This window comes from Dipodomys merriami, unplaced genomic scaffold, assembly GCF_024711535.1.
Source record: "Dipodomys merriami isolate MVZ:Mamm:240054 unplaced genomic scaffold, mDipMer1.0.p SCAF_1, whole genome shotgun sequence".
NCBI classification, from domain to species: Eukaryota; Metazoa; Chordata; class Mammalia; order Rodentia; family Heteromyidae; genus Dipodomys; species Dipodomys merriami.
In genome coordinates this window covers 131,660,994-131,686,910 of record NW_027202270.1, presented here as the reverse complement: position 1 = coordinate 131,686,910, position 25,917 = coordinate 131,660,994, and the positions used below count along the sequence as shown (strand labels likewise).

The window sequence follows — 25,917 nt, the reverse complement described above, 5'->3', positions numbered from 1 at the left end:
CAATTTTTCCTATATATGAAGAGTAATTTTGAGTTACGTCTTAAAACATTTAGAACATTATAATTGGAGACTCTGGATCCCATCAAGTCCTCTATAGAATAATTTAGTTTGTTTGAGGAGACAGTTAACCTATTTAGATTAGAACTACAAATTGTGTCTTGCCTTTTTTAGGGAGATAGTTCTGGTTTTAGTTGATTTTTGAAGATTTTGTGTTGCCCCTTTTAATGTTTCCTGTTCGTGCAGAGTACAAGGATGAGCCTGGGATTTGTGCCATTAGTGCACAGGATTAGAGGGATCCTTGACTCAGCACTTGATCCTTTCCTCCTCAGTATCCTATACACTTGGACCCTAGGCTCCCCTTTCTCAGTCCTCTGGTCAGAAAGGTTTCTCTAGGAGGTTTTGTTCTCTGTGCTGCAACTGCAGAGCTAGTGGCTTCAGCTACTCTCAGACAAAGTAAAGGTAATAAAGCAGAACAGAACACAGAACAGCTAGATTTCCCTTCTATATCACTACAGTTCCTTCTTCTAGCTGCTCTGGCCTAAAAAGTGTTTCGTTGTTGTTGTTGTTTTTGGTGACAGGTTGTTTTTTTTTGTTTGTTTGTTTGTTTGGGTCCGGTCATGAGGCCTGAACTCTGGGCCTGGGCACTGTTCCTCAGCTCTTCAGCTCAAGGCTAGCACTCTACCACTTGAGCCACAGCACCATTTCCTTATGTGGTGCTGAGGAATCAAACCCAGGGCCTCATGCATGCAAGGCAAACACTTTACCACTGAGCCACCTTCCCAGCCCTCCCCCCCCCTTTTTTTTAACCACCTGTGTTTTGCTGCTAATCAGAACTGTAACTGGGCTACAACATGGGGAAAGAAAAAAAAAGGAGAAAAAAGAAAACAAGTAGTATAGTTCCTCTACTCTAGTACCTCTCAGTAACTCCTGTTTCCTTTGAAGTTTTTTTCTATGCTTGTTTGTGGCAGTTTTTTGGGCGGGGGTATTGGAATGGAGGGTTGAATGTAGGGTCTTGAACTGTGTCTTAGATTTCTTGCTCATAGCAGGCATTCTTCCACTTGAGCCACATCTCTAGTCTGACATTTTGGTAGTTAATTGAGATAGGTTCCTAAGGACTTTGCCCAGGCTGACTTTGATCTGTGATTCTCCAGATCTCAGCCTCCTAAGCAGCTAGGATTACAGGTGAGAGCCAGTGGCACCCTGCACACGTTTTACTCTGTAGTCCTCCAGTGGTTTTTTTAAAGTGTGTTTTGTTGTAGTAATTTGTGGGTAATTGATGAAATGAGCACATTCCATCTTGGTCAGTACTAGGTATCTCCACCATTCTTTTTCAAAAGCAGAATTTTAATACACCAGTGAATTCTTCATTATAGATCAAGCCAACCTTTTGCTATATTTCATGTAAAGAGATTTTTTGCATGTTACTACAGCCTATGATTTCACTCATCTGTGAGCCTTGAATTACAATAATTAACAGCTTTTTCTCAGATGCTTTAATATGCATTATTAAATACTAATTAATGTGAAAAGGAATTTAACATACTTGTCTATAATTATACCTCTTAAAATCACAAATTAGATGATAATCAGCTTTAATGTGTAGAGATTTTCTATAGAAAGTAATTATAAGAACTTCAAAGTTTATTGAGCATTGCATTGCTTGTTTACTGTAGAATAAAAAATGGGAGCATCATAATTCTTTGGATTTTTTTTAAATTGGCATGTTGAAGAAGGCAGACTATTGGGTCAGAGACCTAAATATGAATGCAAGTTGCCTCCTTAGTGCTCGTCTGTCTCAAAATCTAAATATAAATGTACTCATACTATGTGTTGTATTCATAACACATTTAATTGTCAAAACCTGCTGTTATCAGGAATTATTTAGTATAGATAATCCATTAATTTTCACTTTAAGAATGTCACTTATCAGATTCCTTAGCAATAAAAGTTATCTGTATCTTTTTTTCTGTTGTGCTTTACAGAAGGAAGGCCTTGCAATTAGGCAATAACTTAATAAGTGGCATCTAAATCAGAAAGAGGTAAAATGGTCTGTGTTGGCAGATGAGTCTCATATAAGATACCACTGAATGTGGTATCTTATAATCTAACTATGCTCTCTGAACTAAAGAGAGAAACACACTTCAAATCAATGGATGTCCTCAGTAGTTATTCAACAGGTAAAGGATTAATATCCAGAATATACAAATACAAAAAAATACAAAACTTAGAAAGAACAAATAATTAATAAGTGGGTAAGCAAATTGAACAAATAGCTCTTAGGAAATTTCTTCTCTTAGGAGAAGAAATACAAATGGCTAGTAGATACATGAAGAAATGTTCAACATCATTAGTAAGTCAAAACTACACTAAGATTCCATCTCATCCCAGTCAGAATGGCATTCATTAAGAAAACAAGTGTTGAGCTGGGAAGGTGGCTCAGTGGTAGAGTGCTCGTTTTGCATGCATGAGACCCTGGGTTAGATTCCTCAGTACCACATAAGCAGAAAAAGCCGGAAGTGGTGCTGTGGCTCAAGTGGTAGAGCACTAGCCTTGAGCTGAAGAGCTCAGGGACAGCGCCCAGGCCCAGAGTTCACAGCGCTCAGGCCCAGAGTTCAGGCCCCATGACCGACAAAAAAAAAAGAAAAAAGAAAAAAAGTGTTGGCAAGGGTGTGTGTGTGTGTGTGTGTGTGTGTGTGTGTGTGTGTGTGTGTGTGTGTGTGTGTGTGTACACACTCATACACTCCTTGTGAGAATTTAAGTTAGTGCAACCACTATAGAAATCAGTATGGAGGTTCCTTAAAATAATTGGTTCCTTAAAAGAGCCAGTGGCCCTAGCTACTCAGGAGGATGAGATCTGATGACCACAGTTTAAAGCTAGCCCAGGCAGGCAAATCTGTGAGAGTAAATACCAAAAAGGTAGGAAGCAGACATGTGGCTCAAGTAGTAGAGCACTAGGACTGGCATTTAAATTAAAAAAAAAAAAAAAGGCTGAGATCTGAGTATTGTAGTTCAAAGCCAGCCCATGTAGGAAAGTCTGTGAGACTCTTATCTCCAGTTAACCACCAGAAAAACAAAGGTGGCACTATGTCTCAAAGTGGTAGAGCACTAGCCTTGAGCAAGAAATCTCAGGGACAGCACCTAGCCCCTGAGTTCAAGTCCCACAACTTGATGGAGGAAGTAAAGTCAATTGCAAATAGGCTTGCCAATACTACTATGGCCTACTTCCCCTTTTTTTTGCCAGTCCTGGGGCTTGAACTCAGGGCTTGGGCACTGTCCTTGAGCTTCTTTTGCTCAAGGATAGCACTCTACCACTTGAGCTACACTGAGGGCTTCATGCATGCTAGGCAAGCAATCTGCCACTAAGCCACATTCCCAGCTCCTGCTATGGCACTATTGAAAGGAGTTTAAATCATTATGTAAGAAAGATGCCTGCATATCCATGTACATGAAAAATATTTGACAAAGTTAAATGCTGATGTATGAAAAGATTTTCAGCAAACTAGGAAAGAAAACTTTCTACTTATCTGTTTGCAGATGACATAATCATATATGTAAAAGTGGTTAAAGTTTAAAGCCTTGGCAGTATTTAATGACAATGCTGTAGAGCAACTGCAATTCACAATGCTGTTGGGTCTATGAATGGTATAACCACTTTGGATAACATGTCGAGCAATATACACAGAAACTATTAACTCTGTTCCTAGGTATTTAACTGAGGGAAAAGAAAATGTATCAACAGGAAGACTTGGACCTGAAAGTTTATAACCACTTTATTTGTGATAGGTAAAAATTAGAATGGATTAGCAAATTGTATTATAGCCAAAAAGTAAAACATTACTCAACAAAAACAAATGGGCTGCTTTTATTTGCAGAGCATAAATGAATCTGAAAACATTGTGCTAAGCCAAGTAAGACTTGCTCAAAAGAATATAATGAATTTTCTGATCCTATTTGTATGAAGTCCTAAAAGAGGAAAAACTCCTTGGGGACCAAAAAAAGCACACCAAAATCAGGCGCTGATGGCTCAAGGCAGTAATCCTTGCTACTCAGGAAGCTGAGATCTGAGAATTTAGGTTCAAAGCCAGCCCAGGCAGGAAAGTCCATGAGGACTCTTATCTCCAGTAAACTTCTCAGAGAAAAACCGGAAGTGGTGCTGTGGCTCTTGTGGTAGAGCACTATCCTTGAGCAAAAAGAAGGTCAGGGTCAGGGCCCAGGCCCTGAGTTCAAACCTCAAGACCAGCACCCACCCCCCTCCCTCCTACCCCCCAAAAAAAGACTTTGTAACTCCTTTAATCAAACTGCTTAATTTAATTAGAAATGGTTGTGTTACCCTCTTCTATGAACTATAACAAAGACAAAGATTTTGTCCTTGAAGCATTTATTTGTTTGTTTATTTATTGCCAGTCCTGGGGCTTGAACTCTGGTCCTGAGCACTGTCCCTGAGCTTCTTTTGCTCAAGGCTAGCACTTTACCACTTGAGCCTCAGCGCCACTTCTGGCCTTTTCTGTTTATGTGGTACTGAGGAATCGAACCCAGGGCTTCATGCATGCTAGGCAAGCACTCTGCCACTAAGCCATATTCCCAGCCCTGAAACATTTAAGTATCAAATATATGAATATAAACTAGAAGAATAGGACAGGCGTCTCTTACTGTAATTTGTTCTCCTAACAATTTTGATATACCTAGAACTGAATGTAGATTGAAGGATATACCTCTTTAACTGCTCTGTCCTTTTTGTTTTTCTGCTAGTGACTTTCCCCTTTCCTTTTTTTGTTTTGTTGGTTGTGGGCCTTGAACTCAGGGCTTGGCCACACTGTCACTAAGCTTTTTTGTTCAAGGCTGGTGCTCTATCAGTTTGAGTAATAGTTCCATTTCCAATTTTCTGGTGGTTAATTGGAGATCAGAGTCTCATGGACTTTCCTACTCAGGCTGACTTTGAACTATGATCCTGAGATCTCAGACTCCTGAGTAGCTAAGATTACAGGTAAGAGCTGCCAGCACCCAGCCTCCAACTGATAGATTTTGAAGCTAAATTGTGTGTGTGTGTGTGTGTGTGTGTGTGTGTGTGTGTGTGTGTATGTGTGTGTGTGTGTGTGTGTGTGTGTATGTCTATGTGTGTGTGTGTGTTAGAACTGGGACTTGAACTCAGGGCCTGGATGCTTTCCCTGAGCTCTTTTTGCTCAAGGCTAGCACTGTACCACTTGAGCCACAGCACCACTTCTGGATTTTTCTGTTTTTATGTGGAACTGAGAAATCAAATCAGAACTTCATGCATACTAAGCACTCTATCACTAAGCACATTCCCAGCCCCAGAGTATATTTCTTTTTGGACAAGGTCACCCTTTCCCTTGCTCTCTCCCAGTTTTTCTCTCTCCTTGCTATCTACCAGTTGTATACTTCATTTTCAATATAGTATCCAGTAAGTACAATTGCTGCCTTTGTTCACCCTTTATTCTATTTTTATTTGCAATTTTTTCTATCAACCTACGTACAAAATTAGGTGCATTAGATTGTCATTGTTTGTTACTGCTTTTCATTTGCTTGTTCTCATAAAAATGACCTAAGATAGATTCTGAGGAGACTGGCATAACTTTTGTTTTCTCAGATGAAAAGAAAGATTGAGAATTTATCTATAACTATGTTAGTACTCCCAAAGATGATTTGTTTCCATGTCCCAGGTTTTGAGAATGCTAGGCAGTCAAAATGTCCATATGCCAGTAACAGAGGACACTCAGGAATTGTTCCATCATAAACTTTAAGTTGAAGGAGTTTGATTGGCTCACAGTACAGCAATTGAATATTTTTACAGCAAACTAGGTAGAGCCTAAGATACAACAGAATGGAAGCTTCTACAGGAAACTGTTAAAGACATTTTTCTCATTGCTCTAGGGAAACACCACCAAGCCAGCGGATCGCAGAATGTGTTTGCATCAGACAAAGCAGTGGTCCATGAACATGAGCACAGCCACGACCACACGAAGCTGCATGCTTACATCGGTGTGTCTCTCGTCCTGGGCTTTGTTTTCATGTTGCTGGTGGATCAGATTGGCAGCTCCCATGTGCATTCCACTGATGGTGAGTGGTGGGTGAGTGGTGAGTAGCTTACTTCAAGGCTTTTTGGGCAGGGCAGTCAATTTGCAGTTTGGAAAGTTACAAACAACTGAATAACTCAATCTGTTTTTATGGCTTTATTTGTCTGCATAGGTGGTGGTAATACTCATTTCATTCATAGTGAGTTCTGACATGGCACAAGGAAATGTTTATTAATCTGTAACCCAATGGTCTTAAAGCTGCCACCTTTGATTGAGAGGTTAGGGTAGAGGTTCTTCACCTGTTTTAATGCTGAGCCAATCCAAAACTTACAGACTTTTTCTTTTTTCTTTCTTTTCTTTTGGGTTTTCTTTTTTGGTATTGGGGATCAAACCCAGGAGGTTGCACTTGTTAGGCAAGCGCTTTGCCACTGAGCTACATCACAGCCCTAAACCTGTAAACTTTTTACCAGAATATTATTTGTAAATGTATAAAGTATAGTACATAGGATTACAGAGAAAACCAATTGTGTTGAAATTTAGTTACCAACACAGAACATATTTGTAGTATAGTAAGGTATAACTTCCTTATCAGTGTGTAAAATAATTAGATGATTTAAATCCCAAGCAAGTTAGAATTGAATTTTATTTTTTAGAACATCAGTAGGAGAGCTAATGTTTCAGAGTATTCAGTTGTGTGGTGGTCTTTAACAAAATATGTACTGATTAGAGCATCAGTTGATTTGGGCGTCTTTCTTTTAGAGAATCCTGATTAACAAAAGATGCTTTCTTTTGAATGTTTTAAAATCCATTGTTTCCTAGGAAAAATAAGTCAAGGACAATCTGAGTTTGCAAACAGTTTTTATCTATAATCCTATTCACAGTAACTTTTTTGTGTTAAAATCACATGAATTCATATTGGCTTAGTGAATATCTTCAATATGGCTTATAGTAAATAAAAAAGGATTCTGATACATAATTCACCTTTGATGCCATAGTGATGGAAATAAATTGAATGTTATAAAACCTAAAGAGGAATTTATAGAGTCTGTGTTCGTATATGTTGACAAGGAATTTTGCAGACAGAAAATATTGGAAAGCAGCATAGATATCTTGGTCCCCAGTGGGAGATCCTACTTTCAGGTGGCAGAATATTTGACAGATCTCTAGCTCTATCACTAGAGTACTCACAGACAGGAAAACTATAATGCAGTATACCAGCAAGTGTGTTAATTTCATGTGATGATTTGTGAAAACAATTTCAGATTGTCTATAGCTGGAAAATAGTATCAAATTATCTGATTTCTATTGGCAGTTAATTGCTAAATTTGCTGGATGCTGGAGGCTCATGCCTGTAATCCTAGTTACTCAAGAGACTGAGATCAGAGTATTACAGTTCAAAGCCAGCCTGGGCAGACTCTTATTCCCAACTAACCCCCAGAAAACTGGAAATGGCACTGTGGCTCAAAGTGGTAGAACACCAGCCTTGAGCAAAAAGAGCTCAGGGGTAGTGCCGAGGCACTCAGAGTTGAACTCAGAGTTCAAGCTCCACAAGTGACCAAAAAAAAAAAAAAGGTTAATATTCAATCAGAGATTAGTTTTAAAAAAGAAAAAGAGGGCTGGGAATGTGGTTTAGGGGTAGAGTGCTTGCCTAGCATATATGAAGCCCTGGATTTGATTCCTCAGCACCACATAAACAGAATAAAGACAGAAGTATTGCTCAGGGACAATGCCCAGGCCCTGAGTTCAAGTAATTTTTTTGCAAGCTAAAGTCACTGACACCTCCTAAATTCTACTCATGTTCTCATCTGTGGACTGTAGGTGAATAGACTTTGATCTACTAAAATTGGGTAAAGATATGAACAGAAAATATACAAGTATAAGCAAAGATGTTTCCTTTCATTTAAAGGAATATATGTGAAAATTACACTGAAAGCCAGGCACCAATGGTTCATGCCTGTAATCCTGGCTACTTAGGTCTGAGATCTGAGTATCAATACAGTTTGAAGTTAGCCAGAACAGAAAAGTCAATGAGCCTCTTATATCTAATAAACTACCAAAAAAAAAAAAAAAAAAAAAGACTGGAAGTAGAGCTGTGGCTCAATTGGTACAGTGCTAACCTTGAGCAAACGAAGTTTAAGAACAACACCCATTCCCTGAGTTGAAAAAAAATTGCATTGAGATACTATTTCTTTCTTGTCAAGAGAGGCAAAAACTCAAAAGTTTGACAATATACTCAGTTGACAAAAGCATGGTAAAACCAGGCACTCTGGTGTGCTGCAGTTGCAAAATGATATACCAAACATACAGAGGGACTTGGCAGTATATGGGCTATGTATATATTCACACTTACCCCAGGTCCCTGATAACACATTTCCAGTGTGAAAGTACATATTTACACAGTTATTCAATGCTGTTTTGTTTATCATTGTAAAATATCAGAAACTGCTTAATTCTCTAGTTGTGGAGATCAGTGTGATGAATAAAAAGGCTATTATGTAGCTGTGAAAAAAGACTAAAGAAAAAAATCAAAGCTGGGCGCCAGTGGCTCACTCCTGTAATCCTAGCTACTCTGAAGGCTGAGATCTGTGAGGATCATGGTTCAAAGCCAGCCTGGGCAGGAAAGTCTGTGAGACTCTTATCTCCAATAAACCACTAGAAAACTGGAATTGGCTCTGATCTCCAATAAACCACTAGAAAACTGGAATTGGCTCTGTGGCTCAAGCAGTAGAGTGCTCGCCTTGAGTTGAAGAGCTGAGGGACAGCGCCCAAGCCCAGAGTTCAGGCCCACAACCGACAAAAAGAAAAAAAAAAAAAAATCCAGTGTCTGTGAACTGCTAGAGGGAGGTCTTTAGGAGATTACTATAAGTGAAAAATATTGGAACATACATTAGCAACTAGCATATAAGAAAGGAAATTTTAAAAATATGTACATCTCTGTCTTTGAGAAAAACATAGGAGAAGGCTTAGATACATGACAGTACAGTGGTCATCTGTACAAGATAGAGTGAAGGGAGTGGCACAACTCTGAGCATGCCTTCTTGGTATACTTTTGGCTTTCAGAGACATTAATCTACACTAAAAAAATAGACTGAAGCTGGGCACTGGTGGCTCATGCCTGTAATTCTAGCTATTCAGAAGGCTGAGATATGAGGATTGCAGTTCGAAATCAGCCTGGCCAGGGAAGTCTGTGAGACTCTTATTTCCACTTGAGCTGTGGCTCAAGTGGTAGAGTGCTAGCCTTGAGCTGAAAAAGCTCAGGGACAGCGCCCAGTCCCAGACTTCAAGCCCAGGACCCGTAAAAAAAAAAAAGACTGAATCAACCAGGATGAGGGAGCTAGCTGAAACAGATGAACTGCATTTTAATGGACAATACAATTACATAGAAACAACTAATTCAACGAACACATCCATATGATGACAGATGAAGGGGAGAAAAGGAATTTGCTTACTGCCCAATGTCAATTGGCAAATGTTGACTTGGAAAATGGCCATTTTTGTAATAGTAATAGTAATAGTATAGGATGGCCCAAGCAAAAATCATCAGTGAGGACCAGGCATGGTGATATACTCATATAATCTCAGCTACTCGAGGTAAAGATTGGCTGGGAAGGTGGCTCAGTGGTAGAGTGCTTGTCTCGCATGCATGAGGTCCTGGTTTGATTCCTTCAGCACTACATAAGCAGAAAAGGCTGGAAATGGCACTGTGGCTCAAGTGGTAGAGCACTCGCCTTGATTGAAGAGCTGAGGGACAGCGCCCAGGCCCAGAGTTCAGGCCCCATGGCTGGCAAGAAAGAGAGTAGGGGGAGGACCCATGGGGGCCGGGGGAAAAATAAAGTTCAAGACTAGCCCAGGCAAAAAATTAGCAAGACCTCATCTTAACAAATAAGCTGGGCCATAGTGGGTGTGTCTGTAATTTCAGCTATGAGAAAGGCTTCAGTAGGAGTGTTGTAGTTCAAGACCAGCCTGGGCAAAAGTGCAAGATCCTATCTGAAAATTAGTTGAAGGAAAAAGGGCTAGGAGCACAATCAGGTAGTAGAGCTTTTGAGTTCAAACCCTAGTACCTCCAAGAAAATGGCAAAAGAATCATCAGCAAATGTTAATTCTATCAGGTAAAACTTTATTGTTTATTAGGTACAAAGGGAAAATAAGTGAGTGAAAGAAAAAATTCAGCAATATTTTGACCACATGATCAAAATTAATGTCACCAGCATTTGGCTAAGCTGTCAGACCTGCTTCCTTGACAGTTGACCATAAACTCTCGACGAAAAAAATTTACAGCTACAACCTAAAAACATTGGATAGTACCTAAATTCTGGAAGAGAGTAGTACCTGAAAGAGGACTAAGGTTTCCTAATTTTACTAATTTTAGCAGTCAGCATCGATGAAGCAATTAAGATTCTCATATAAAATTCAGTTTTTCTTGCCTAAAGATGTAGAAGACTGAATTCAGGAGAATGAAAGCACTAGAAAGAAGGAAGATCTTAGAATGGAGATAGCCAGAGAAAAAACTCAGCCCCCAAATTCTGTACATTAACTGCTGAAGTCTCTTGGTAACCTATTTATTTGTATGGGCAGATTCCAGAAAGCTCAAGAAGGTAAAAGAACTCAAATGAGATTTGAACAGCTTATAGTGTGAGCCAAAACACATGAATTAAGTGAAGCGAAAATTCTCTGGAGAAATAAAGCAGAATGCAGAGTATTCATGAGATCACATTGACAGCGTCTGGTGTCTTATCCAGCATACACCCAGAGCAGCAGCTATGCATCCTGTACTACAGAAGAATCCTGAACTGCATTCCATCCAAGAACACATAGTGAAACCAGATATCAGGGGGATGTCTGCAGGGGAGGATGATTGTACTAAAAGAAAAGGAAGTGCAAGGGAATAATACTGTCTATGTTGATCAGTGAGATATGTCATCAGAAATGCTCCCTGGGGACATTATTAGGCATTTGAGAGAATATGCAACAGAAATTAGAAAGTAGATCAGTGCTAAGTTTGCTGATGTTGAAAACTATTATAATTATATGGCTATATAATTATAATATATAATATAATATATATAATATAAAATATATAATTTATAATTATATAATAGCCTTTCTGTTAGGAAATACATGTTTAAGTATATGGGGATAAGCAATTATATTGTTTACAGCTTGTAAAAAAGTAAAGTAGATTTGTATATATAGAGAAAGATCATGAATGCAAATGATGATGTAGATTGGATAATATGTTAGCTGATTGGTCAGAGAAAAAATTTAAATGAGTCTTCATTTATTTCCCTGCCCAGTTACTTCAAGGTAACTTATTTTCAAAGCAAATTCTAAGCTCTGGCCCACTCTTCCATTATAGGAGCTACAAAATGTTTATTTGGCAGCCAATAGACACTTCAGTTGTATATTAGAAAAGTGAATAAAAATCCATAGAAAACAAATATTCAAATACTTTCCATAAGAACCCAGATAAGTATAATCCCTTAAGTATAATCCCCTCCCATTACTGTATCTATGCAGCCATACTCTAAAAAAGACATAGCAACACTAGCCATAATGAAACTAAACGATCCCTTTAAATTCCTTAATTTAAAAATCACTTACAGTAAACAGCTTCAAGGACGGTATTTACACATTGATACTAGCCTAAGCACAAGCTGCTAGGCAATGGTCCATCCCTTTTCCAGAGTACATGATATGGGCAAAGTACTGACCCTCTGCTCTCTACTTAGGTCAGGAAGCTTTGTGTGGCCACTTTAGTCATGAAATCACATAATAAGTAGTCTTGGAATCCATTGAAGTAGAAGCAATAACAACAGTCTGTGTACCCATGTTTTCAGAGAACACCTAGAGAACACATGCATCTTGGGCAGTGAGTTACCCAATACAAGCCATCACATGTTGGTCCTCATGTGCTAGGTGAATAATAGCTTCTTATCGGGCTTGAATCTCTTGCAGTAGGGGCTTTATATGTGTGTAATAGTAAAGGATGCAATTAAATAATTCCTGTATTCTATCACTCACATAAAACATAAAGTGCATGTATTAATACATAAGTGGACCCATCATCATCATTATCATCAGAACCTCTCAGCTCCATGAGTATGGTTCTTCTGGCAATGATATTAAGTGCAAGTGTGACAGCAGATGTGACATTATATCTGCCTGGCTCAGCTATGAGTCTCACTCCAGAGAAAAAGCTTGTCCAGTACTGGTAAACATGCTGGTAATCTCACTTTTAAGCTGCACATCCTTAGATCTGGAAAGCTACTACCAATATCAAGCAGATACATGCTGGAACCAATCCCAGTCCCTGTTAAAGACACAGTGGGCATCAGAAACTGCCTGTACAAAGGTTTTAAGATTGCTATAGCCACTTTCCACATGGAAGCTGACACCGATTGACATTAACATTTATCTCTTTTTGCCCTTTCCAAAAGAAGTCCATGAAGTGATAGAATCATCAGTGGCAATCTGCAAAACCAGCTTTGCCCTGAAGTTTTCATCAACTCAACTGTTACTACCAAAAGCCATTATCTTTGAGATGGAGTTGTGGCTCCAATGAGCAAAAGCAGCATGTACCAAGTTTGAGTACTGATCTTGAATCTTTAAAAAAAAGTCATCATCTTGACTCCTTAGTGACAACCTATGTTTACCTGAGACACTCATTTACAAGAATTTGGATAGATAATTCTCTTTGGAGGCATCCCGAGGCTCTGTACCAACTGTATTCCAGTCTTGTTAGCACATCACAACCCATCCCAATGGCAGCTAGGGTGCTCTGCTTTCATTACATTTGACTACATAAAAGGGAGAGACATGGGGAAGAGTTTATGACTATCTTAGATGTTTCCTTGGCAAGTCTCTTGATGTCTGTAACAGAAAAGGCATCCTTATCAGTGGAAGAAGAGACTTAGTTCATTTTTTTGGTCCAGAATGACCTTGGCAGTAAAGTTTCATCAAGGATGTGGCAGCCAAACCTTTACTAAGGTCATTACTGGTTTCTTGATGTGCTTCTGAAATGTACCAAGCTCCAAAGAGGATGAAGGAATTCATGCCTTAGCAAAATTTTCTTTTTTTGGGGGGGGGGGGTCCGATCGTGGGGCTTGAACTCTGGGCCTGGGCACTGCCCCTGAGCTCTTTAGCTCAAGGCTAGCACTCTACCACTTGAGCCACAGCGCCACTTCTGGCTTTTTTCTTTTTGCTTATGTGGTGCTTAGGAATCAAACCCAGGGCCTCATTCATGCAAGGCAAGTGCTCTACCACTGAGCCACCTTCCCAGCCTCAGCAAAATGATTCTTAATAAGATGACCTCCAGAGCACCTGCTCACTTCAGGAAATGCCATTGTCCCACCTGGAGCTAGAGCTGAAGTTGAAGGAGTGTTTGGCTGCTCCTTCTGTGTCTGTCAGCCAACTTGGCTCTGTTTGCCAGAGATGGGCTGGTCTCATGTGGCCCAGTGGACTCACACATAATGATTGTGTCTGCATGACATGGTTAATGCTGGTAGGAGACTGTGAAGTCTTCTTGGAGACGTGACTGGGTCTAAATAAAGTTAGCAAGAGTCATGAGTCTACTGAAAAGTTTTTAAAAATAGTAAATAAATTGTAGGTCTAATAATATATTGTAATCCTATAATGAAGAATTAAATGTAGCATGTGTTTATTCTTCCTCCTGTTTTATCTCTGATGGCACTTTTTTCTGGCTTTCCTATCTCCTATGACATGGTTTAACATAGTGCCTGTGGGGTTTTATGAGTTATTAAATACCAGTAAAACTTAATTCATTTATTTATTTATTTTGAAATACAATCTTTTCCTATAAGTAAAAAAAAAAAAAACCACACACACACTTAAACTAGGCATTTGTGGCTCACACCTGTAATCTTACCTACTCAGGAGACTGACATTTGTGGATCACAGTTCAAAGCTATCCCAGGCAGGAGTCTGTGAAACTCTTTATCTTCAATTAGTCACTAAAAAAACTGGAAGTAGAGCTTGTGGCTCAAGGAGTAGAGTGCTAGCCTTGTGCAAAAAAGCTCAGGACTGTGCTATAGGCCCTGAGTTTAAGCCCAAGGACTGGCACCACTACCACCCCCACCACCACCACCAACAAACACCTTAATTTAAAAGCCTCTAGTTTTTATTAAAAATGCTTTGGGAGGCCAAAACAAGAAGATTGCTTCAGTATCCCACTTCTAAGCCAGCGTGGGCAACCTAACAAGACCCTGTCTCAAAAACAGAACAAGCAAATAAAACTCCACCAAAGGAAAAATTAAATTACTTATGCTTACAAGTAAACCACAAGGCTATGTGTTATGTATAAAGAAAGGCCAAAACAAAAGCTAATTTTCCTTACAGAGTAAAAACAGTAGTCTTCCCATTTCACTGATAGAGAAATTTTTTCTTGTTTCAGTGATTAATGGGACTTTAACTTTCCTTCTTTGCATTGTTTTTAAATTTTGTTTTTAACAAAATTTGTTAGTAGAAAGTAACATACTACTTTTATTTTTTTAAAAATGCCCCAGCTTCTTATATTGTAAGCCTTTCTTTTTTCAAGATTAAACTCTGAAATTTGTTTGACTGTTTGGGTATCATTTCACCTAGCATTTCAATGTCTTCTCCTCTGCCTTTCCCTCCTCCTTCCCCTTGTCCCTACTTCTTATGCCAATACTAGGCTTGAACTCAGGGTCTTAGGCTCTCACTTACCTTTTTTGTTCATGGCTGGTGCTTTACTACTTGAGCCACAGCTCCACTTCTAGCTTTTTGGTGGTTAATTGGAGATAAGAGTCTCATATAGACTTCTGCCTGGGCTAATTTCAAACCTGAATCCTCAGATCTTTTGAAGATCTAGCATCACAGGTATGAGCCACCAGTACCTGGCTTCAGGTCTCCCATCCTTTCACATTACGTCATTTGGACATATTTACTTGCTGTACATCTCCTATAATCACAGTAGCATCTTTATGTGATACAGATAAAGACTCTTTTTTTTTTATTCTCTAGAGCAAGAACTTATAACACTACGTATACTCCATGACTGTAGTCAACATAAGACATGTTTAAGTTGAAAATATATTCATTGGTTGCAGTCAACATAAGACATATTTAAATGAAATACTTTTATGTGTTTGAAGTGGAGATTCACAAGAACCTCTGATGTTACTTGTGACTTACAACATTGTTTTGAATTGGAACTGATCTTTGCTTTCTTTGTTTTAATAGAGGTTGTCTTAGAATTAGGCTTAAAACAATTCCTAGGTTTTGAGTTGATGAACTGAGAAGGTTAGTACTTGTCAAGAATTTCAAGTGAAATTTTTAGGTGAAATTGATAGGCGAAAAAGAATAAGAATGTTTTGCTATTAAAGCAACTGGTGTAACTGGTCTTGATAATGAGAAATATGATGGAAACAGTTATGAATGATTTAAGAACCTTGTGGTTTGAGGCCAGCTTGGACATGTGGGGATGAAGACAAAGTTGGAGGAGGCTGGAAGGGGAAGAGGTAAGCAGTGACAATTAGATAGGACTGGAAAGAAAAATCAGGCAGTGGAACACTTCTGTAGAGGACTGGAGGATTAAGGAGTCTGAGAAAGTTGAGGCAGTTGAAGCTCGTACAGTTCAAACATTTGTTTCTTTAGAGAAGCCTAATTCAGATGAAGAGTTCCCATCTACCCACTTGTTGAAGGTAAGGAGAACTTCTAAGTACTTGATGCAAAAAGAAAAAGAGTAGGGTATGATGCCTATAGTTTCATCACTGGGAGGCAGAGGCAGGAAAATGGCAAGTTCCCAGGACAGCCTGAGCTACATAGTAAGACCCTTTCTCCCCCGCCCCCCCCCCCAAAAAAAGGAAAATAAAAGAAATTGTGTGCTTTAAGATTAGTCTTTGAAAATTGTCTCACTTAATTCTTCTTTCTCATTTTCACTGCAGATCCAGAAACAGCAAGACCAATCAGTTCCAAAATCACTACCACACTGGGTCTGGTTGTCCATGCTGCAGGTAGGGTTGGATTGCAATGGGACCTCTCCTTCCTGTCACACAGAGCAGCTTAGCACACTGATTATCCATATTGAATGCTCTTGGATTGGTTATTGGGGCAGGTTGCTTAGTAAAGTCCTTCAGCCAAGGCATATTCCATTAGGATTACAAGAGTGACAGACGCATGCGTGTGTGCGTGTGTGTGTGTGTGTGTGTTTCATGATTAAAAATGAAAACAGGCGTGTGTGTGTGTGTGTGTGTGTGTGTGTGTGTGTGTGTGTGTGTGTGTGTGTGTGTGTTTCATGGTTAAAAATGAAAAGAATGAGCTAGGTGTGCCTGTAGACTCAGCACTCAGGAGGCTGAAGCAGGAGGAGGATTGTAAGATTTAGGATAGCCTGGGCTGTGTAGCAAGACCCTGCTAAAGACAAAAGCTGAGCTGGGTGCCAGTGGCCTGTAATCCTAATTACTCGGGAGGCTGTAATCCTAATTTCTCGGGAGGCTGAGATCTGAGGATCAGGGTTTGAAGCCAGCCCAGATAGTAAAGTCTTTAAGACTCTTATTTCCAGTAAACTACCAAGAAACAAAAGCCAAAAGTGGAGCTGTGGCTTAAGTGGTAGAGAGTTAGCCTTGAACAAAAGAAGCTCAGGGACAGCACCCAGGCTCTGAATTCAAGCCCCAGGACTGGCAACAAACAAACAAGTTGGAAGTGTAACATTGAACACTCTGTTTCCATGCCTAGCAAATCTTATGATACATGAAAATTATATAAATTGTCCTGATAGACTTGTATGAAAACAGTCATGCCCACATGTTTCTGTATCATTTGTGGCTGCTTTTTCACAATAGTAACAGGGTTGACTAGTTAGTAAATATTTCAGCTTTGTGGACCATTTAGTTTTTCCTATCTGACCCTTTAAGTAGTTGGCAGCCCCCTGCCTAAGAATCTCATCTGGGAAAGAGCCTTGGCAATTCTGTACCAAACAGCTGCTGCCCACTGTAGGCCAAGGCGGTAGGTGGAATGCAGAAGACCCAGTGTTGCTAATGGCCTCATTTGCGAGCCACAACTCTGACCATGTCCAGTAGTAGGGTTCTGTCAGTGACAAAGGCATATGAGGCTTGGTGTCTTTTATGTGTAAGATGAAGACATGCTTCCTTTTTCATTCTTCTTGGGCAGTTTCTAATTGATGGACTAACCAGTAGATTTTTTAGTTTCATACATTTTCCATTAACAACAATAAAAATTACTAACATGGAATATTCTGGGCCTCATGCTAAGCTTTTTACATATATTCTCATATAATCTCCATAAAATATCTAAGAAAAATGTTTTTTTATGAGCCTAGGTGCTGTCTCTGAGCTTTTTTGCTCCAAGCTAGTACTCTGCCACTCGAGCTCCATTTTTTGGCTTTTTGATGATTTATTGGGGATAAAAGTCTCAAGGACTTGCCTGTGGTCCTCAAATGTCAGCCTCCTGAGTAGTTAGGATTAGAGGCATGATTCACCAGGGCCTGGCAGAAATATGTGTTATAAAGATGAGAAGGCTAGGGTTGGGATGTAGCTTAGTGGCAAAGCGCTTGACTAGCAAGTGCAACATCCTGGCCTCAATCTGCAGTATCAAAAAAGAAAAGGTAAAAAATACAGTTAAAAAAACCAAGTGTAGCTCATGCCTGTAATCCTGGCTACTAAGAAGGCTGAGATCTGAGGATCACAGTTCAAAGCAAGCCCAGGCAGGAAAGTCCATGAGACTCTTATCTCCAGTAAACCACCAGAAAATTGGAAGTGGCACTGTAGTTCAAGTGGTAGAGCACTAAGCTTGAGCAGAAGAACCCAGGCTCAGCACCCAGGCCCAGAGTTCAAGCCCAACGATGGACAAGAAAAACAAAATGGGCTGGGAAGGTGGCTCAGTGGTAGAGCGCTTGCCTTGCATTCATGAGGCCCTGGGTTTGATTCCTCAGCACCACATAGGCAGAAAAAGCTGGAAGTGGCACTGTGGCTCAAGTGGTAGAGCGCTAGCCTTGAGCTGAAGAGCTGAGGGACAGCACCTGGGCCCAGAGTTCAGGGCCCACGACCGTACCCAAAAAAAAGAAAAAGAAAAACAAAACAAGACCAAAAAAAAAAAAAAATGAGAGGGCTAAACTTCAGAAAGATGAAGTAGCTCCAGCCTTAGGTCCAGCTCTACCTGCCTCTAAAGTCCACACACTCAGCCTATGCTATTGTTTTTGTTGTTTATAGAATCTTATGTTTTATTGTTTCCAAACTTAGCGGATGGTGTAGCTTTGGGAGCAGCAGCTTCTACTTCACAGACTAGTGTGCAGTTAATTGTGTTTGTGGCAATAATGCTACATAAGGTAAGCCAAGATTTGCTATTGAATATATTTGAAATTAAAACTTTTCTGGGTCCATATTGCCTTTCTGGAATGGGAAAAGTCTTTTAGCTTCTTAATTGCTATCATTTTGGAGAATTGCATAATTCTGTTCACAGCTACTTTTTGCTATTTTCTTAAATTCCTACTTGAGGGTTTTGGTGGGCATACATCCGAACTATTAAATTCTCTTTAGATTTCTATATTTCATATATTTTTGTTTTATAAGTATTTTTCTCTCCTTGACTGTTTCTCTATCCAGCTAAAAAACACATACACAACATGTAGAATCTCTTCTTAGTTTAAAACATTAATTCTTAAAAGGGCTCAGTCTTGGTGCTATGGTTTTTGATAGGAGATTTCATATCATGACATGTACCTATTGATGTAGAAGCAAGCCATCTCTGTAGGGTACTAATAAGGGGTACTTTGTCTTTCTCAGGCACCAGCAGCATTTGGGCTGGTTTCTTTCCTAATGCATGCTGGCCTGGAGCGGAATCGAATTAGAAAGCACTTGCTGGTCTTTGCACTGGCAGCACCAGTTATGTCCATGGTGACATTCTTAGGACTAAGTAAGGTAAGTCTGAGCACCCCTTGTTTTTCTAGACATGTGTCAAATCTACCAGAACTTAAAATCCCTAATGTTGGTTTTCCAACTAAATTACTTTCTCAAACTAAAGACAAAGATTAGGTGTAGCTGGGTGCTGGTGGCTCACACCTGTAATCCTAGCTACTCAGGAGGCTGAGATCTGAGGACTGTGGTTCAAAGCCAGCTGGGCAGGAAAGTCCGTGAGACTCTTATCTCCAATAAACCACTCAAAAACCAGAAGCAGTACTGTGGCCCAAGCCTTGAGCCGAGGGACAACGCCCAGGCCCAGAGTTCAAGCCCCATGACAGACCCCCGCCACCCCCCCCAAAAAAAAAATAGGTGTAAACACCCGTTCAAGGTAAATGTCTTAATTCCAAATCAGTCCTTCAACATTTCCTTGTTCATATTGGTTTTAATGGTGTTTACACAAATGTATACACAGTCACAATCATCTCTGTGTGGTATTGGGGTAAGCACATAAAGTACCTATGGCAGTCTTTCAGAGTAGGGGGTGAACAAAGATGGCTGTTTTCTGCTGACTCAGATTGTTCTCTTCCCAGCAGTCATATTAGCAAAAATTGAATATCTAGTTCTTTTTCACTGAACATAGCTTCAGATCTGAAATGACATTTGTCATTTGTCAGCTCACAAGCACAAGCACCCTTTGTCCTCCAAGCTGGACCTTTCTGTCCCTTATGATTGAGTCTACTTGGGTTGTAGTTCTTAGCAACAACCCTTCCCACTTTGCCTAAATATCAGTGGGCAAGCTTTAGGAGGAAAATCTTAGAAGCAAACTTAGTACTGGTTTGAAGGAACTTTCTTTCACTCCTCCTAGGGAGGAGATTCATTATTCTATAGTAAACTTTTTACCACAGAATAGAGGTTTTTACCTCTATTAAACGGAATACATAACAAATAAGATAGTTAAGCAATGGTTAAGTTTGTTAGTGAAGGTTTGTTGGTCTTGATTGCTAAAAAATAAGTTATTATTAAACAACCCTTTCCATTCACCTGAAGAGCTTGTGAGCAGTATAGAGTTCCTTTTAAATTATGACTCTGCTATTTCCTTGAGCAGTGTAAGTTTTACAACTTATTACAAGAAGGTCCTGATAATTCTGGAGGCATTGCAGTTACATACTGCATCTGTGGAAAGGTCTTAAACTTTGAATTGTTTATTAGTCCGTAGGTTTGCCTTTTTTAATGGAAAAGATAGAAATTAATTGTATAAATATTCTAAGCTTAGTGGGGGTGGCTATTGCATCTTGATTATCACTGTATCTCAGGTACTTGGCTTATAGTCTAGTGTGTAGAGGATACTTTTTAAGTAGTAGTAGAATGAATGAATTGATTGATGAAGTTGAATGTCTACATTAACCTGTTGATTTCATCCAAAGAGTGTAGGTAATGGGGGATGGTAGAGCACCTACCTAGTAAAGTTGTGGGTAAATTTCAAATGCTCTCACACAAAGAAAAAGTATTTGAGGTAATGGATATATTAATTTGATTGATTTAATTACTCCTTATTGTACTTTCATAAATCATAACATCACTTTGAACCCATAATATATATGCATATATATGTTTATGCATATGTAAATTTAAAACATTTTTACTTTGATTAGCATACATCAATCTCTAGTACAAGGAGAGTTTATTGTGATAATTCCATAGATATATGCAGTATTTTGCTGTTAATTGTTCTTGTTGGTGGTGGTGATGGTGGTAGCCATGGGGCTTGAACTCAGGGCCTGTGCACTGTCCCTAAGTTTTTTTGCTCAAGCCTAGTATTCTGTCACTTGTAGCCACAGTACCACTTCCTGCACTATTCTTTGAACAAGTTTATACCCTCCATTATATTTCCTTTACTCTCTTCTCACCTTCCCCCAATTTAAAATAAAATTTTAAAGAGTGCTTGTGAGCTAGGCACTGGTGGTTATACCTGCAATCCTAGTTACTTGGGAGGTTGAGAATGTGGGGGTCATGGTTTGAGACCAGCCTGGACAGAAAAGTTTTTGAGACTCCTTTTCAATTGATAGCTAGGTGCAGTGTCACATGCTTGTCATCCCAAGCTGTGGGAGAGGCTGAAAACAGGATAATGGTTCCAGGCTGGTCTGGGCAGAAAAAAATATGTGAAAGATTCCATCTCAGTGAGGCGGGCTATGGCTGCACACAGCTGTGATCCTAGCAACTATGGAAAGCCTAAAATGGACAGAATGTGCCTCAGGCACACACCTGGTTGGAAAGTTAGACTACTGAAAGAAAAATGAGTGAAAAGGAGGCTAGAGGCATGGCTCAGCAACAGAGTGCCTGCCTAGTAAGCATAGGACTCTGAGTTCCTACCCCAGTACCATCAACCAGACAAAATCAAGCAATTATGTACATCACTGATGTTCCTCAGCTCTCCATAAATGATTAGATCTACTTGCATGTCAGGATGTCTCCCATGCCTGAGACCATACCAGGTGTCAGGTGTGAATATTTAGTTTGGGACTTAGCCTGAATTTTACTTGACTTAATGTTTCCTTTTTCTCTTTTATCTCATAGAGCAGTAAAGAAGCTCTTTCAGAGGTCAACGCTACTGGAGTAGCCATGCTTTTCTCTGCTGGGACATTTCTTTACGTTGCCACAGTACATGTCCTCCCTGAGGTGGGCGGAATGGGGCACAGCCACAAAGCTGACAGCACTGGAGGGAGAGGCCTCAGCCGCCTGGAGGTGGCAGCCCTGGTTCTGGGTTGTCTCATCCCACTCATCCTGTCAGTAGGACACCAGCATTAAATGTTCAGGTTCCAGCGTCAGTCCATGGTCGCTTGCCATCCAGTGAGAACAGCCAACCTGTGACAGCTGCTCACTTCCTCAGTGTCTTGTCTCACCTTGCCCATCTCCACCCGTGTTCCCAGAGTCCGGAGGGAGGTGAGAGTCAACCCCGGAGTAATGGAAAAGCTTGTACAAGAGTAGGAACAACACATTGTGATTAGGTAGAGACTGTGTTGTCTTTTAAAGGGTCTTTGGCATATTGAGTACTGATGTTTCTCTTAACCCTATTCTCAGGGAAGATGGAATTTAATATTAAAGAAAAGTGGAGAACTTCATACTCAAAAGGAAATAGTAATTATGAAAATACAGTGTTCTGTAATTAAGCTAAATGTCTTTCTCCTTAGAGGCTCTGCCATTTTACCCATTGATTTTTAACATGGTCCTCACCCTGGAAGACTGGTGCTTTAGCATGTATGCCACATGCCTTGATAGAAGGCCACAGCACCATTCTCTTACATGCGGAATGTGATTGCAGTTAATTTGAAATTAGAGAAGGAAAACCAGAGCAAGACACATTGAAAGTTGCACTCATTCTCTAAAAGGAGATAGCCAGTGAAAGGGGATGTCTAAAGAATCTTAACCACCTCCTTTGCATATGCCTCTCTGAATGTAGCCTGCTATTCTTTCCACCGGTGCAGCAGATATGACTAGTGTTTAATAGCATCTCTTTCAAGTTTCCTTGGCAGAATACCTGCCTCCAGTCCATTTCTAAAGGACCCAAGTTCTCATAGGTTCAGGCTAGGCTTTAATTTTACTCCCATCACAAAGTATCTTTGGAAATTAAGGGATACTAAATTTTAAGTGAATTTGGATAGTTATTGACAATGTTTTAATGATCTTGCTAAAAGTAAGACTATCAAAATCTGTGTTGTTCTTTTTTCTTCTTTTAAGTATTTCTTTTAGCAGGTCGACAGTCCCTCTGGCAAGGCACTTGTCCAGCGTGGGAAGCATTGTGTCTGCTCACATAAGCAAGCACCTGTAGCATGAAGAAAGTCTAGCTGTATCATAAGTGAGAAGTGTCTGCCCGTTGGCTTAAAGCTTACTGAAATCATGTGTCTTGTGTCTTCATATTTCCCATACTTTTCTCCTAACTTTCTCCTCTAGCTCCTCCTCCCTATAATTTGCTGCTTACTGCTGGTGGTGATGTCAGTACTGTGTGAGACGAATTCTCATCAGGACACCCACTCCTTGAACTGTGGTGATGAAGATAAAAGTGTCTCTGTCCTTTAGTCCCTTCAAATAAGTTATTTTTGTGTCCAGCACAGCTGTGTTCAGCTGTGGAAATATCACTTCCTCATGTGTGAGTTGACACAGTCACTAATACTCTGGTAATTTAAACAATTGAGACAGCAGAAGTGTTTAACAAACTAAGGTAATTTTCCATGTTTGCCAAAATCTGTATAAATCCTGTTTTGTCAATTAAGTGTGTAATACTGTATTAATAATTTATTTTTATTTTTTGTACCACTTGAAATCACATTACATTAAGAGGGAACCAAGAATAGTTTCTTGAGGACAGTGGATTTAGTCATTTGTACAAACATTTTGTGTGACACATAAGCCAGCATGCCTGTTTTCTTCTTTCCCATTTCATCACTGGGTCCGCAGCTGTGGAGTTACACTTGTGCGCCCTCTGCTGGCTCCAGGGAAAGAAGTAGCATAAATAGAATACGGTTTTTATATAGTGGTGGGCGACCATGGCATCTAATGTTCAAGCCAAGAGAGAGTCTGAATGACTCTCCAGATTCATGGTAACAGTGGTCCTTCTAAAGTATGGTTGCCTTGATTCTTTCTAGAAACATACTTGTCAAGTAAATAGCAGGTCTTTCTGTCTGGTTTGGTTTGGATAGAAGTAATTTCTATTGCATAGTGTGTGTGATGATCAGAAATTTGTTCTGCTGGCCAAAGCCTCTTTCAGCAGTGCCTTGCCATCACGCTTAAAAAGTTTGGCCAGAATATCTTGCTGGACAGGGCCTTGAGCTCTGGCAAGGATTGAACATCATACTTCCAAATTTGCCTTCCCCTCTGGACCTCAATACTAACAGGCTCTCAGAAGTTGTGGGCTTTCCCAGATCCTAAAGCTGCTGCCTTGGGAGCTACTCATATTTCCCCTGGCCAGCAGGCAGAAATAGCCATACAAATCTTACAGGGCTCAATGCATCTTCAGGCAGTAGGGAACCACACCTTGTGGCAGAGGCCCCCTTCACTGGAGGAAGAGCTTGTTCAAGTGGCGGGCTGTATCTCCCAGAAAGGACATCTCAACGTTCGGTTCTTAGCATATTTTAGTACTGTTTCTTTTCCTGTTTAAAACTGCCTCCTTAGATGTGGATGCCTTAATGCTCAAACGCATTTGAAAACACTAGCAAATTTAGTTGCCGCCATGATTACAAATGAAATCATAGGCACAAAGAGATGCAGTAAATTATGAAAAACATGGTCCATCCTTCCTCATAACCAAAGTCAATCTGAATTTTGAGTCTTTTTTCTTGGTTAGGGCTAGACTTTCTTCAGGTTGCAAGTATTCTTTTAAGTGGCAAATTAAGTTGAAATCACTTCTACTACTCCCCTCATTTGTTCTCCAAGTAGTTGCTCATCAGTTCCCACATCACCACAGTGAGGTTGTGGGTTTGATTCTGGGGGTCTTTTGTCCGTGGTTTCGCACTGCAATATGGAGAGTTTGGAAACACTCCTACCTACAGAGGCTGTGTGTTCTTATCAGCCTTCTTCTTCTTCTTCTTAGTTTCTAGTTCAAAACAGCCTGTTCTGGTAGTTTGAACCACTAAAGAAAAGGAAGAGTATGGCTTTTTTGAGGCGTCACTTCTTACAGAAAGGAGACAATGTAATAGTGGTTTTTACCACTTCTAAATGTCACTGTCTAGTTTGTTGTTTTTCCCTTGAAGATTCAAACTAGGGGGACACACAGGTATCTGAGTGTGTGAAGCCCCTGACACGTGTTCGATAGGTATTGACCCTGGGAACTATAGAATGTCAATAGCAGAAGCCCCTAAGGGATTCTTTTGTCTCTTGGGCTCTGAGCCCAAAAGATTAAGAATCACGACCACAATTGTCCCCAACTGCTGCAGTGCAGAGAACTACCCTTGGTAGTTGTATAGAGGACCCTTCTTTGCAAACAGAAATTTCTGCTCAGTAGAGAAGGGTCCATGTTGCCCAAAGAGTGACATTAAAGATGCTATGAAATTAAAACCAATGATGTAACCTTTTTGTACCTGAGACATCTCATTTCACCTCAGGACACCTGAAGGAGGTGTGTGGCTTACAGAAAAGGACTAGTTAGCTGTTCAGGAGTCCTAGATATGTTCCATCAAACACAGTTGCTTAACACAAAGAGACTAGCTTTGCTCTTTGCCTGGTAGTGTTTTCTGGCAAGCTGAGAGTCTCCTGGGATTACACTGCATTTTCCCTGGTTCTGTGGCCTAGACAGTGATCTTAAGTGTCTCTTTTTCTGGATACTTTGTACACATGAAATCATTCCATGGATGGCTGCCTTATAATTTTGTCTCTTTCCACTTTAATTGTGAATTGTTTAAAAATTTCTGATTTGTTTTCTGATAATAAATTTTTATTAGTGCATACCTTATATGAGCGTCTCTTTACTTATCTCTTGGTATTGTTTCTGTTTGATGACCAGACTTGACTCACATTTGAGCACCCAAAAGGTAATGAGAAGGAGAAGAAGGTGCTTACTATCTGCATGTCCTTTAGGGAAGGGAGGAGCAAGAACTGAGGGAAAATTGGGGGACTTGCCAAATGGGAGATATCCAAAAGACACCAATCTATTGATGGTTATTTTTGTTTTTAATTTTGCCTTGCAAAAGAAATTAAATTTCTTAGTAGCAAATAACCCTACTTGTGGACAAGAGAAGCAGGCAACAGGTGCCAACCACCGTAGATGCATTTTCAAGAGCAGAGTTGTTCTGTGAACATATAATAAAGATGCTGGAAATAGTTGATTCTGGATTTAGAGATTTTTTTTTTAATTTGTTATTACAAGGGTGATGTACAGAGGGGTTACAATTACGTAAATCAGATAAAGAGTACATTTCTTTTTGGACAATGTTGCCCCTTCCCTCTGGATTTTGAGATTTAAATGGAAATACAACCTGAGGATTTTCTCCTGTCAAATTTAG

At 39.9% G+C, this 25,917-nt stretch overlaps 1 protein-coding gene across 1 annotated transcript in view; it reads left to right on the top strand.

The window, feature by feature from the left end:
- The window catches only part of Slc39a9 (solute carrier family 39 member 9), a 48,334-nt gene extending 22,967 nt beyond the window's left edge, over window positions 1-25,367 (top strand). The window contains exons 3-7 of the mRNA XM_070031336.1: window positions 5,890-6,075; window positions 15,956-16,024; window positions 18,266-18,351; window positions 18,809-18,943; window positions 21,500-25,367. Coding sequence (XP_069887437.1) covers window positions 5,890-6,075; window positions 15,956-16,024; window positions 18,266-18,351; window positions 18,809-18,943; window positions 21,500-21,730 — 707 coding nt within the window. The 3' untranslated portion in view covers window positions 21,731-25,367. The remainder of the gene's footprint in view (window positions 1-5,889; window positions 6,076-15,955; window positions 16,025-18,265; window positions 18,352-18,808; window positions 18,944-21,499) is intronic.
- The last annotated feature ends 550 nt before the right edge of the window (window positions 25,368-25,917 follow it).